Source organism: Vanacampus margaritifer, chromosome 7, assembly GCF_051991255.1.
Source record: "Vanacampus margaritifer isolate UIUO_Vmar chromosome 7, RoL_Vmar_1.0, whole genome shotgun sequence".
Lineage (NCBI taxonomy): Eukaryota > Metazoa > Chordata > Actinopteri > Syngnathiformes > Syngnathidae > Vanacampus > Vanacampus margaritifer.
Genome location: NC_135438.1, coordinates 515,064 through 527,311, shown reverse-complemented (window position 1 = coordinate 527,311; position 12,248 = coordinate 515,064). Strand labels below are relative to the sequence as shown.

General features: G+C 41.3%; 1 protein-coding gene across 2 annotated transcripts; it reads left to right on the top strand.

Annotated features, from left to right (window-relative positions):
* Positions 1–265: 265 nt before the first annotated feature.
* Positions 266–10,622, top strand: pus10 (pseudouridine synthase 10). 2 transcript variants are annotated; one of them, XM_077569792.1, is made up of 18 exons: positions 273–597; positions 1,091–1,221; positions 1,679–1,906; positions 2,739–2,825; positions 3,143–3,177; positions 3,250–3,364; positions 4,652–4,713; positions 4,801–4,846; positions 4,928–4,992; positions 5,748–5,833; positions 5,910–6,035; positions 6,156–6,212; positions 6,539–6,615; positions 6,693–6,748; positions 6,829–6,946; positions 8,162–8,304; positions 8,410–8,509; positions 10,187–10,622. In XM_077569792.1, the coding sequence occupies exons 2-18, from the start codon at positions 1,096–1,098 to the stop codon at positions 10,223–10,225; spliced, it is 1,566 nt and encodes a 521-aa protein (XP_077425918.1). In that variant the 5' UTR covers positions 273–597; positions 1,091–1,095; the 3' UTR covers positions 10,226–10,622. The 2 variants fall into 2 exon arrangements, with proteins under 2 accessions (XP_077425917.1, XP_077425918.1); XM_077569791.1 differs by having other exon boundaries at positions 266–597; positions 5,752–6,035.
* The last annotated feature ends 1,626 nt before the right edge of the window (positions 10,623–12,248 follow it).

Genomic DNA, 12,248 nt, shown 5'->3' with positions numbered 1-12,248 from the left:
AACAACAACAAAAACTCATTAACAATCAATAAATTATAATGTAGTGATTGAGTTTTGCTGTGCCCAAGACAGAAGTTATTGTAGACAGTTTAGTTTGTGCGTGTTTAATGTGGCACTTGCAGATAATCGCGTCGTCTACAAACACTCAATATTTATTTTCTACTTTTTGGACCTGAATTTGACTGCAGTTTCCAAATACGCTAAGTGGGATTTAGTTGTGTTCATTTTCAAATGTAATGATTAATTATTAATAATTATAACCAAATCAACTACTTTTTTTTTTAGTTCCCTCTCTGTACGTAATTCCTGACCTGGCCCAATGAAGCATTTCCACCCGAATTGACCATGGATTTTGTCATTTCTTCTGCGGTCATTCTGAATGATGATGTTGATCCGTATGTTGTGCTTAAAATCGTAAAAGTCTGAATGTTTCTTTTTAAACGCATGTTGCGCTTTGAGTCCAGTCTCACTGATGGATTAAAGCGAGACACTCTGGTTCGATTACTATGCCTGCTCGGCGTGAACGGAACGGAAGCAGTTTTTTGCATCATTAGCATGTTAGCACACAACTTTAAACGATTGTAATCATCTTCTTGGGTAAGTGTGCTATTTGTTTTGTCTTCTGGTCGCTGCTGAGCGTGCACTTTGTCGGACGTTCTTATGACGGTATGTGCTAAAGCTAAAATAGCTTAGCCGCCGGTGTGACGCACACACGCCGCACTTCCGCGTGAGCGCGTGCAAACAACGCAAGTGAAATCAATCGTATGTTCATGCAATTTTGCAAATGAAGCCTATCGAGAAAATCCGCATTTTACGTCAATGCTTTTTAGTGGGCGATTAAAAATCACGACAATTGTGTTGTATGTGCACTTTTTCTCATTGCCATTTATACACCGTACGTCATTCGCTCAACAACTTGGGTGACGGATGACAAAACAATTTACAGCTCACATGAAGTCTATTGAGCTGTTACGACTACTTCTACTATAAAGATTACTCTAAGTTTTGTACACTTATAGTACAGTATGTTAGTAGGCTGTCTGTATGGCCATCAGGCGAAATCAACTGGTTTTGTGTTTGCGGTCTAAAGAAGAGATGTTGCCCTTGAAGGAGAAAGACAAGGTCATCATCAGGAAGCTGCTGGCGTCCGGCTGCTGCGCTCGCTGCGTGCTCAGGTTCTGTTGCATCGGAGTCCCTGATGCCTACAGGCACACCCGCCAGGTACACGCCACCGCAGACGTCAAATAAATACTTCTTATGCTCAACCTTTACTCAGTGCCAGAACTTTTACTGTTGGGTGACGTCATCTTCTATTCTTCTCCCTCTGGACTAAAACCTTCATTTAGGACTACAAACTTCTCCCTTATAATGATAACCTTTTCTTGGGACTAGATCATTATCTTTGAATTAGTACTTTTCCCTTTTGATGAAGACTAGAATATTCTTTTGTTGTTATGGTGCTGCTTACCAGTATCGTAAATGTACAAGGAAGGAGTAAACAATAATTATCAGATTACAAGAGACATACTGTCCAGTGTTTTTGATGCCAATTTGTTGAAATGAGAGGTATTGACTTTGACAAGTTAAGTCCACAGACTTGAACATCTGCCACATCCAATATGGCAGGCACGCTGACGTAAACAGCAACAAGTCTGTTTTCTTTTTTTTTCTCAAACAGGAAACGCTCAGGCAGCTTCACGCTTTCATCGGTGCCGCAGGGGACCGCACATCATCCGAGTCCACACCGGAGGAAGGAAACAACGATTCCCAGCATGCCGTGGTATCAGAACCGGCCAGGAAAAGAAGCAAACTGGAGCCCGAGGAAGCGGCGGAGGAGGAGTCGAGCGTGTGCGTGTTGTGCTTGGGGGTCCTGCAGCACCTCAGCGACGTCAGCCAGGCTGTGCAGGTGACACAAGATTGATTTTACTACTATTATTTTTGTTCTATGTTAAAAATGTTTGATACAAATGTCAAATGATTTATTTGACTACAATGATTCTATTGTTTACAAGGGTTACATTTGATTTTAAAGCTGACAGATTGGTCAAAAGGGTTACTCATCGAGGATGAGCTTTAAAAATGAATGAAATTAATTATTTTATTTTAATAACTAGCTATTTAACAAAAATGTTTTCAATTTCATTATTTATAATTTATTCATAAATTAACCAATTTTAATGAAACCGTTTTTAAATGATTGCATTTTTTATTCTAAATGATTTCTTTATAAATGTATACATTTTTATTTTACTAGTATTATTATATTTTATACTATTACTTAAAAAAAAAAGAAGTTTAAATGTGTATATAAAATTGTTTTTTTTAACAATTTTATTAAATAGAAGAGTTTGATTTTAAGAAATGCACAGTTTGGTAGACAGGCCATTCATTTATGAATAGGTTTAAAAAGAAAATGTCTACGTAAAAGTGTTTCTTTTTAATAAAATAATGAATTTTCATTTTTTTAACTTATTTTGAAGTGTGTGAAAAGCTCGATATAAATCCAGGATATTATTGTATATTGTTTAGCGCTAATCAATTCAACAATTATTTCGTGAAATGTGCTTTTAAATGGATATCAAATATTTTATTATGACTTCTAATAAATAAATAAATGATGCAATTATTTAATGAGGTAAATGAATCCAAAAAGGACTACAATTGAATGAAGTAAAATTAAAGGGGGGAAAGAAAAGTGCAAAATGAAGGATGTAAGCTGGCATGTTGTGTCTTCGCAGATCGCCGACGCTGTGAAGAAGGAAAAGTACGAGGTGGACGCTTTGGTGCTGTCCATCTCGCTGCCTGCTCAGATGTGTGTGCGTGAGGTCAGTGTGCGTGCGTGCGTGCGTGCGTATACATAATTGCGTTGACAGCATAGACAGTTGAAAGGGTTCTTCATCTCTCTGTTCAAGATTGTAACGTGAAACAAAGTATTCAAAAGCAGACAAAAGTTTTGCCTGCAGACCCCAAATATTGATCCTTGAAATAAAATCCGCCATTTTGTCGCTTATGGTTGAAATTCCACGCCGTCAATCCTCTCGGTGGTGACGTGACTTTGTTGTAAACGAGACCGTCTCGTTCCTAACGATGCACATCCTTTTTTTTTCCTTTTGCGACCGTCGACGTGCGTTTGGATGGTCAGCACTGGTGTTGGCTTCACGTGAAGGAGCAAGTGAGGTAAGGCAGCCATTTTGTTTGTTTGTCTCGACGCGGGCCCATTTTGAGGCTGCGTGGCGTGACCCCCGCCAGAGCCAAATGCGGCGTCCTGGGCCGCCATGACGTCGTCCAGGTGAAGGAGGCCTTCAGGTGGATCATGCAGGGCCTGCTGGCCCCGGAGCTGGGCGGCGTTGCCGTGGTCGCCAAGGTGAGGGAGGGACCCATTGGATCGGCAAGTTGAACACAAACGGCCACCGTGGCTCTCCTTGCCCACATGCCAGGGCATTACAGACACAAAAAAAATCCACTCTTGGAAAAGAAATGGATCTGTTGGTCTTTGTTTCTGTTGATAAAATATTTGTGACTTGGATGCCGAAATTTGCTTCTTGGAATGCAAAATGTATTACGGTTTGAATGTGACACATTCAAAAGTGAAATTCATCCCGCTACAACGTGTAACCTATTCCATGTGAACGGGAAATGAATGCTTGGCCTTCAATGTCACACATTAAACGTGAAATTGATCAACTTGTGACGTTTTAAGCGACGCAAAACGGACCCATTTCACGCGAAACTTGCATTACCTTAAAACATGAAAGTTGAAACTTCAGCCCGTTTCTGAAGGTCGTGAATGCGCGACTTGAAAATGTCTGATGGAACATTTGCGACCTTGAACGAACCCTGCCGGGAAACCAACATTGGCTGTCTAACGAGCTTGAAGACTTTTTAAGGTGACGCCGCATTCAATGTTATATTTTGAAACCTCTTAATGTGAAACTTAGCAACATATTGAAGGTTTACACACGAAATGGTCAACGCGATTATTGCTGTGGCAAAACGATGCCGAAAATTGCTTTGTATGACGTCGTCGTATTAGGGGCACGTCTTTTTTGTTTAGGGTTATATTCCGGGGAAAAACAAACGTGCACATTTAAATATGTCATAAAGTGACAAATTTATGACTTTAAAAAGTGGCACATTTGCAAGTTTGTAAACTTTTACGTTTGCGAGAAAAAACCCTCCCAAATACACGTAGCGTAGCCGTCGTCCGGACGAGGCGCTTTTGTTCATCGCGAGAATTCGATGGTGGTTCACGGAAGGCTTTTTATCAAATGAAAAGGCAGGATGGAGACAGATTTCTTCTTCTTAATTGAAACTTTTGCTCGTCACACACGACAGCTCGAGCGACAGCACTTTCTGGTCAGCTGACTAACACGAGCCAATCAGAAGCGAGCATACTTTAGGTCAATGCAAGTGAATGACGGGAGCAGCACATTCCACACGTCAACTTCGCTCCTTGTACAAAAAAATTGCAAAATGTTTAAATAATAATTCTGGAAATGCAAATTTCACTTCAAAAACTTGCAGCAAGTTTTTTTCTCGAAATATTCCCCCCTAATACGCCATTGTAGCAATGAACTGCTGAAGCTTCTGAAAAGTCCAATTGAAATTGACCTCTGAACTGATTTGTGTGTGTGTGTGTGTGTGTTTTGAGAGTGCGCTGGAGGTCAGCGTGGGCTTCACTCACCCGGAAACGGACGGCGACTGCCACTTCCTGTGAGTAGCGGGCCCGTTGCCCCGGTAACGGGCTTCCCGCTTGGGCCGCTTTTTAGGAACGATGACGACTGTGACTTTTCCTTTCAGCGCTTCGGCTTGTCCCGACTGCTTCAAAGCCACCAAGAACAAACAGGCGAGCATCCAACATGGCCACGCTTGACCAATAAGAAACGTGGACGACGGCCAGGCTGACGATTGTTGTTGTCGTGTGCAGTCGGTGTTCACCCGGATGGCGGTAGTGAAAGCTCTCGAGAAGATCCCAGACGGAAAATTTATCAAGTATGTTCCACCTTAACTCATTGACGGGCAGCCATTTTCACTGAAGCAACCCCCTTCGCTCCCGGCTGTTTGACTGGATTTGGACTGATTTTGCAATGTTGTGTTCTATTGCTATCAAAACATGGAGGGGAAAAAAAACGTTGAAGAATTCATTTGTGTGACCAATAAAAAATCGATATTGAATCGATCTTCCTTTTATAGCCCAATATCGATTCATAAAACCATGAATCGATACTTTTAAATATGGCTATCAAATGCAAATGTGCCTTTCTCTTATTCCGAGTAGCCCAAGAGGAGCCCAGTGTTTTTGCCACTTTATTTACTTGATCAATTTCAATTATTATTTATTGTTTTGATCAGGTCATGTTCAATAATGCGTTGGATTCCATTTTAAATGTAAATATTCATTTATATATTTTCATACTAATGTACGGAAGAAAATTAGGGCCAGTGAAGGGAGAGAAAAAAAAAAGTTTGGTTTTAAAGTCAGAATTCTGAGATTAAAGTTAAATGAAATCAAATGTTGAGAATAAAGTGCGAATTGTGCCCAACATTTACTTTTCTCTCTTCACTGGCCTTAAACCTCTTTTGTGTCGATGCAGCAAGTAAGAGTAAGAAATTTCTATTTGCAGCATTTGATACTTGTGAGAACATAAAATTGGTACTGCATTAAATCTTGAACTGAATCGAGAATCGTGAATTGATTTTGAGCCGATACTCGGGCCGAGTGACCCAAAATGTGTTCTTTGTGTCAGACAGTGGGCGTGTCCGCCGTCCCGGCCGGTCAGCAGCTGCACGCCGCAGGACGTCCAGTGCGTCCACGCGTCCGTCTTTGTGGCGGGTACGTGGCGGGAAACGTCGCCAGCGAGCAAACCAGCGGCGCACCTTTCTTTCTTTTTCTTTTTCTTTGCGTTCAGGGCGCTACAACAAGTTCTGCCGCAGCCTGCCACAGACGCCGTGGCTCATCGATGGCCAGCGTCGGATGGAGTCGTCGGTGGAGGAGCTCATCGCCGCGCCCGTCATGGCCGCCTTCGCCGCGCAAGGTGAAGCGCATCGTTGACAAGCGGCTGACGTTGACGTCTTATTTGGCCGGCAGACTGACAACGGACGTCCGTCCTGGCTGTAATGGCAACCTTGCGCTTGTGGTTTTCTTTTCGGGACAGGTTTTAATTTCTCGTCATCCGGCCGCGAGGACGTGGACGTGCGCACCTTGGGAAATGGTAAACGCCATCATCATCATCATCCTCCTTTTCTCCTTCCTCATCCTTGACTTGTTCTTTTCTTCTTTTCCTCCTTGTCCTCTTCATCATCCTGGTCCCTTTCTTTCTTTTTTCACCCTCATCTGTTTTTTCTTCCCTCCATTATGCTCTTATCTTTCTCTGTATCTTTCTTCCTCTTCCCCGCATCATCCCCCGTTTCTCTTTCCTCTTCCTTTACGTCCCTCATCATCCTTTTTCTTCCTACTCGACTTCCGCTGCCACGTTTCCTGCCTCCTTTGCATGCCTTCGTCTTCCTTCTCCTCCTCTTCTTCCATTTGCTCCTCCAGGTCGCCCGTTTGCGTTGGAGCTGCTGAACCCGCGCAAGAGCAAACTGAGCGAGGAGAAGACGAAGGACGTGCAGGAGGTGCCGCAACACGACACGCTTGCGACTTTGCTCCTCCTCGTTGTTGTTGTTGCTGACGAAGCCCGATTGCGTTGCAGCTCATCAACGCGTCTTCGGAGAAGATCCGGGTCCGAGACCTGCAGATGGTCAGCAGGTACAAAGCGAGCCGGCCGAAAATGTTCCTTTTGTCTTCCTCGGCCTGCCGCAATACCGAGTGGCGCCGTGTGTGCGTAGAGACGCCATGAGTCTGATGAAGGAGGGCGAGGAGGAGAAGACCAAGTCGTACCAAGCGTTGGTGTGGACGCAAAAGTCCATCGGGAAAGACGACATCGCCTTCATCAACCACATCAAGGTGGATCTTTCTTTACAAACGCACACCAGATTGAAGTCAATGATTTTGGGCTGTCAAAATTCAGCGAGTAATCGTTTGGAGCCATTTTCCAAAATAGCAACAGTAATTGTTGACTGATTTCTGTAGTCTTTGATGACATAAGACTGATTATCGTCTGTGTTTCATCAAAAGAAGACATTTTCACTTTTTTTCCCATCACTATATGAATACGAAATAAATACCAATCACTGGTTAATAAACGGTCATCAGGAGGAAAATGCTTTTGTGTCATACGCTTGAATGCAAAATTCAAAGAAATAGGACGAATCGATTGAATCCAAATATTTGGTAGTGACCACCAAAAGGATTGTTGACCAAATCTGGACGCTCAACATGAATGAGAATTGTGGGCAGCTTTGCCGTTTGTTGCCAAACGCGGACGTCAGGTTGACGTAAAGCTGCCCAATTATGGAAGAAATATGAACTCATTGACTGACTGGCAGCCATTTGGACTGAAGCGACCCTCTTTGCTCCCAACCGGTTGACTGGATTTGGACTGATTTTGCAATGTTGTGTTCTATTGCATTCAAAACATGGAGAGGGAAAAAACACCTACTAAAAGAAAGATTAGAGTCTCGTCTTTCATCAGGAAAAAAAATAAATAATTCTAACGGTTTCTGTTTTGCTGTCATTAACATTAGAATATAACTAAGTTACATCATAATATGTAGGGGGGGGAGCTTGTTTTCAACATGGCCCTGGTTGATCGCTTTTGCTCTGCTGCCACCTGCTGGCCGTTTTAACTAGCATTGCTTGAAGTGTTGTCTGCCGTTGAGGCTGCGTCAAAGCCTTCTGTAGCCAAAGAAGTCGCGTTTCTCTTGTCAAATTTGGAAGCGACGACAAATACGTTGCGAGTCCCTTTTTTGTCCAGGATTTGAATGTTTCGATCGTTCCTATTTCAGTGTCGTATGCACAGCACCTGAAAACATTGAGCATGTTATGAATATCTCGAATGACTTCTCTGCTTTTTGTTTAACGTAAAACTTTTTTGTCCATTTTCAGAAAAAGCCCAAATGAGTCATTTTAAAGTAAAAAAAAAAAAAATGGTGCTAATGTATAAATTGAAAGGACTGAAAATTAGTATTCCTAATTATTCAGACTTTGTAATTGTGGCGTGTAGTAATTGTTGGCGAAGATTGTGCATTTTTGACGTGTGCTGCGTTTGTGTGCCCGGAGGACCTGAGCGTGGCCCAGAAGACCCCCCTGCGGGTTCTGCACCGCCGCACGTTGGCGGTGCGCCGGCGTCTCATCCACAGCATGAGCGCCGAGCTGCTGGACCGGCACCACTTGCGGCTCGGCCTCAAGACGCAGGCCGGGACGTATCCTGACGCTTTTGGGCCCGCCGCAATTTGTGGGCCGCATTTGTCCACACGTGTGCATGCGACGTCCATTTTCAAGTTGTTGTCCTGAAGCGCTTGCCGTAGTTACATCAAGGAGTTTGTCCACGGAGACTTTGGGCGGACCAAGCCAAACTTGTGTCAGCTGCTCCACACGCAAACCGACATTCTCCAGCTGGATGTGCAGGTGACGCCGGATTTGCTTCCAACTTCATCTGGAATTTGCATTTCAGTTCCTTTTGATTGCTTTTACTTTTTATCACTTTTAGTTACTTTTAGTTTCAGTTCCTTTTGATCATTTAATAAATGATATTTTTAGTAGTTATTTTTAAAATTGCTTCGTTTTAGTTAGTTTCAGTAGTAGTTTTAGTAAAAAAAAAAAAAAAAGTGTGCAATATTTAATAAACATGATCAAATTAAAAAAAGGAAGGCATTTCGGCTAGTGCTGTCAAAGTTAAAGCATTAACTAACTAACTAATTAATGAATCACCAAAAATGATTGCCTTAATCATGTTTGAACGCAAATGAACTGAATTTTGAGCGCAGACGATCCTTGAGCTGACAGCGGACGGTTACGTTGACGGCAGCACAGGTTGTGTCGGCGCAAATAAACACGACGACGAACATTTCATACATGTTTGCACGTCTTCATGTCAAACTATTGGGCTTTAAATGATGCAAGTCGTTCATTGATTTTAGAAAGATCAAAAAATGTTGAAGACGTCCTCATAACATTAAATGTCAAAAGAATTAACTTTAAATTTGGTGGGCAAAAAGCCTTTTTAATCAAGCGATTAATTGTGATTCATCCAAATTTTAAGACGTGATTCATCTGATTAAAAAATGTCATGGTTCGACAGCTGATTTCGACCGACTTCATTGGAAAAAGCAGGCAAGCCGAGCCATCGAAGACAAAAGTCAAGCAGGCAAATTGAACGCTATCCAAACATCACAATACGATAATATTGTTGGGAAGTTGGCGAGATTAAAAAAAAAAAATAATCGCACACATTGAGTTTCTCCACATAGCGACAAGCATGTTACGTTGACCATTAGCATGGATTTGAAACATTGAAGGGCCAAAACATGCCGTGTAAAAAATGTAAGTGCACTAACAAAGTAGCCACCAGAGGGTGCTAGAACAGAACAGCACGAATGGAAATCAACTTGGCATTTTAAAGCGATGCGCTGCATTTAATATCGTGACATGACGACGATTGCGGCCGTTTTAATATCGCCATATCACAATATGGCCGTTAGCGTTACATCTTTCGTCTCCTCGGAGTGACGTCATCTGAAGGAGCTTTCCTATTGGCTGCTGCTAGATGACATCACTTCTGTGTCACACACTTTCAAACGACCTTATTTCGGTTCATATCGAAATGAATATACTTAAAATCATCCCCGAAGGCTCATGCATTAAATGAATGACCAAAGACTAAAGCAAAGGACTTTTTCCTATAATTATAACTTTCTAGTTTGTTTTGTAAACGGAAAATATCGTTTCAGTGAGTTTTCTTTTTTTTTTTTTTTTTTTAACATTTTTGTTTTTATTTGATTCCGTTAACGAAAAATTGTTTTTTGAATTTGAGTTTGAGATGGTTGCCCTGGTTCGAGTTTTACTTCTACAAGACTACGAGAACTTTTGAATACTTAATTTTTGTCATGTGTCCCAACAAAATGAGCTGACGTTCAGTGCTGCTTTTTTTTTTTCTTTTTTCTGCTGCATTTGCTTGTCTTTGCAATTTTCACAATTTTCATAGTTTTGCTTAGGTAATATGTGTTTTCCCCTCAAATGTTCATTATTCTTCCATTTTCTTCTTCTTCTTCAAATAACCACGTCTTCCTGTTTCCGGTCCCTCAGTCCGTGGACGTGGACTGGCCTCCCACCCTACCAGACTAAACTCCAATCGCATGGGCACAGTCCACACGGATGGATCCAGTCCACACCAACGCAGATTAAACAGATCCAGTCCATATCATACAGAGTCCAAACAGGGCTAGTCAGGACAGGACAGGACAGGTCCATATGGACCCAGAGCAAACAGGTCCAGTCTACACAAATCCAGTCAGAATGAGTCCAGTCCAAAACAGCTGTTCCCACTCAGGAATCATTAAGCTTAGCACTTAAGAGTTTTGTTTTGTTTTTTGTTTTTTTTGGGGGGGGGGGGTACATTTTAAGTTTAACACCAAATAGGACTAAAAGATCTCCATGGCAACATGCTTGAACCAGTCCAAAGGCCACGTCAAACCTTTTGTTTGTTTTGCTGCATGAAAGAATAAAAAAAGACTAAATCAAACCTTTTTTTGTCCAAAGTCTTACTTTTAGTCACACAAACTACAACTATAGAATGCATTTTGTGAAGAAATTTGGTGTGAATTGCTGAAGAGCTGACGCTGAACTGAAATGCTTAGGAATCACCTTCAATTGTTGAAATGCACACTAAAGACAAAGTTGAGATCAGCCCAAAAATATGTTTTTTATTATGATTAAATAGATTTATTGTAAACACTGAAATGTCAGTTAATAAAATAAATACCCCTCCCCGTATATTTTCATATTCTGCCCTCCCTGAGCATGCAACTGTGCTCAACTAACAGTTTCCAAACAGTCCAAGTTAGTTTGCTTTAAGTAGCTTTTTGACACTCAGATTGAAGTTAACTTTAAAATTAATTGTGAGCTCCTTGGACGAATGATTTCAAAAATGGGTTCATTTCTCGAAGCTTTATTTATAGTGCCCTCTGCTGGCGAACAGCAGGAATGCAGCGGATTTCAAAAAACTGACGCGCACGCAGAAAAGGCAGAAAAATCGAATTTTTACCGATAAAACTTAAAAAATAAAATAAAATAAAGTTATACTATGTTATTGATTAGAGAGTTTTGGAAAAACGTCAGTGCTTGTGTAATTATGACCATTTTGGGGAATGGGGAACCCATTTTTAAAATTGAGCCTTTACATTTTTTTAAATAATATTAATAGTTTTAGGTTTCTTTGGCTCAGAAAATGTTTATTTTTTTTTTTTATCCCCACAGTAAAGAGAAGTCTCTTACCTTGCCTGCTGACACTTTCGGCAGTCACGCTCTTCTCCACGTTTAGAAAATGTGCTTGCTGCTCCTAAATTGAAACTGTGATGAAAGTAAATGATTAGCAATTATTTGTATGCAGCGATGGTTGTATTAAAGTACTATATAAATACAATTGAGTTGAATACAAATTCGCTATGACGTAATGCTACCTCTGACGTCACCTCACGTCATTTGAAGCCAGCTTCGAAGCGCCGCTGTTATATGTTGAGGTTTTTGCTTCGAAGCGGCGATTCCCTGGAGTTTATCATTGTGAGTGACATTTTTTTTCCCATTTCCTTTTTTAATACAACCCTTACTTTGTGCTAGCACCACCGTTAGCTCATTGCTGACACGCAATGTTAGGCTAACAGAACTAGCACCAGTCTCCAAATAACAAACATTCGCCCACACACTTAAACATAAACAGAAAGATAACAAAACATTACTCACAAGCATATATTCTCCCTAGTTTGTGAAAACTGCTGTCTTTTTTTTTATGTGAAAAAGAGAATTCAAAGTTCGTGCTATTCCACCGCGACTTTCTTCTTCTGGCCTTTTTAATTTAGTGAGGTTGCTTTATCGGCAATCTAGGCGTGTGCACCACACTGCCCCTACGAGGCCAATGCGCGCACAGCAGCAACAGCACATTTGCGACACAGCTAATCAATCGATCATGAAATGTGTTGAAATCAATTGTCGAGTTTCAGTTAATTGCAGCCCTAATAATGTGCTAAGGGTGCTGGAAAATAAATATTAAAGTGCAAATTCAATCGTTGTATATTTTAAATGGTTAATAATGCCTAATTTATACAAATTAAAGATTTAATTTAGCAACCCAAAAAGCTTGAATCTCATCTAA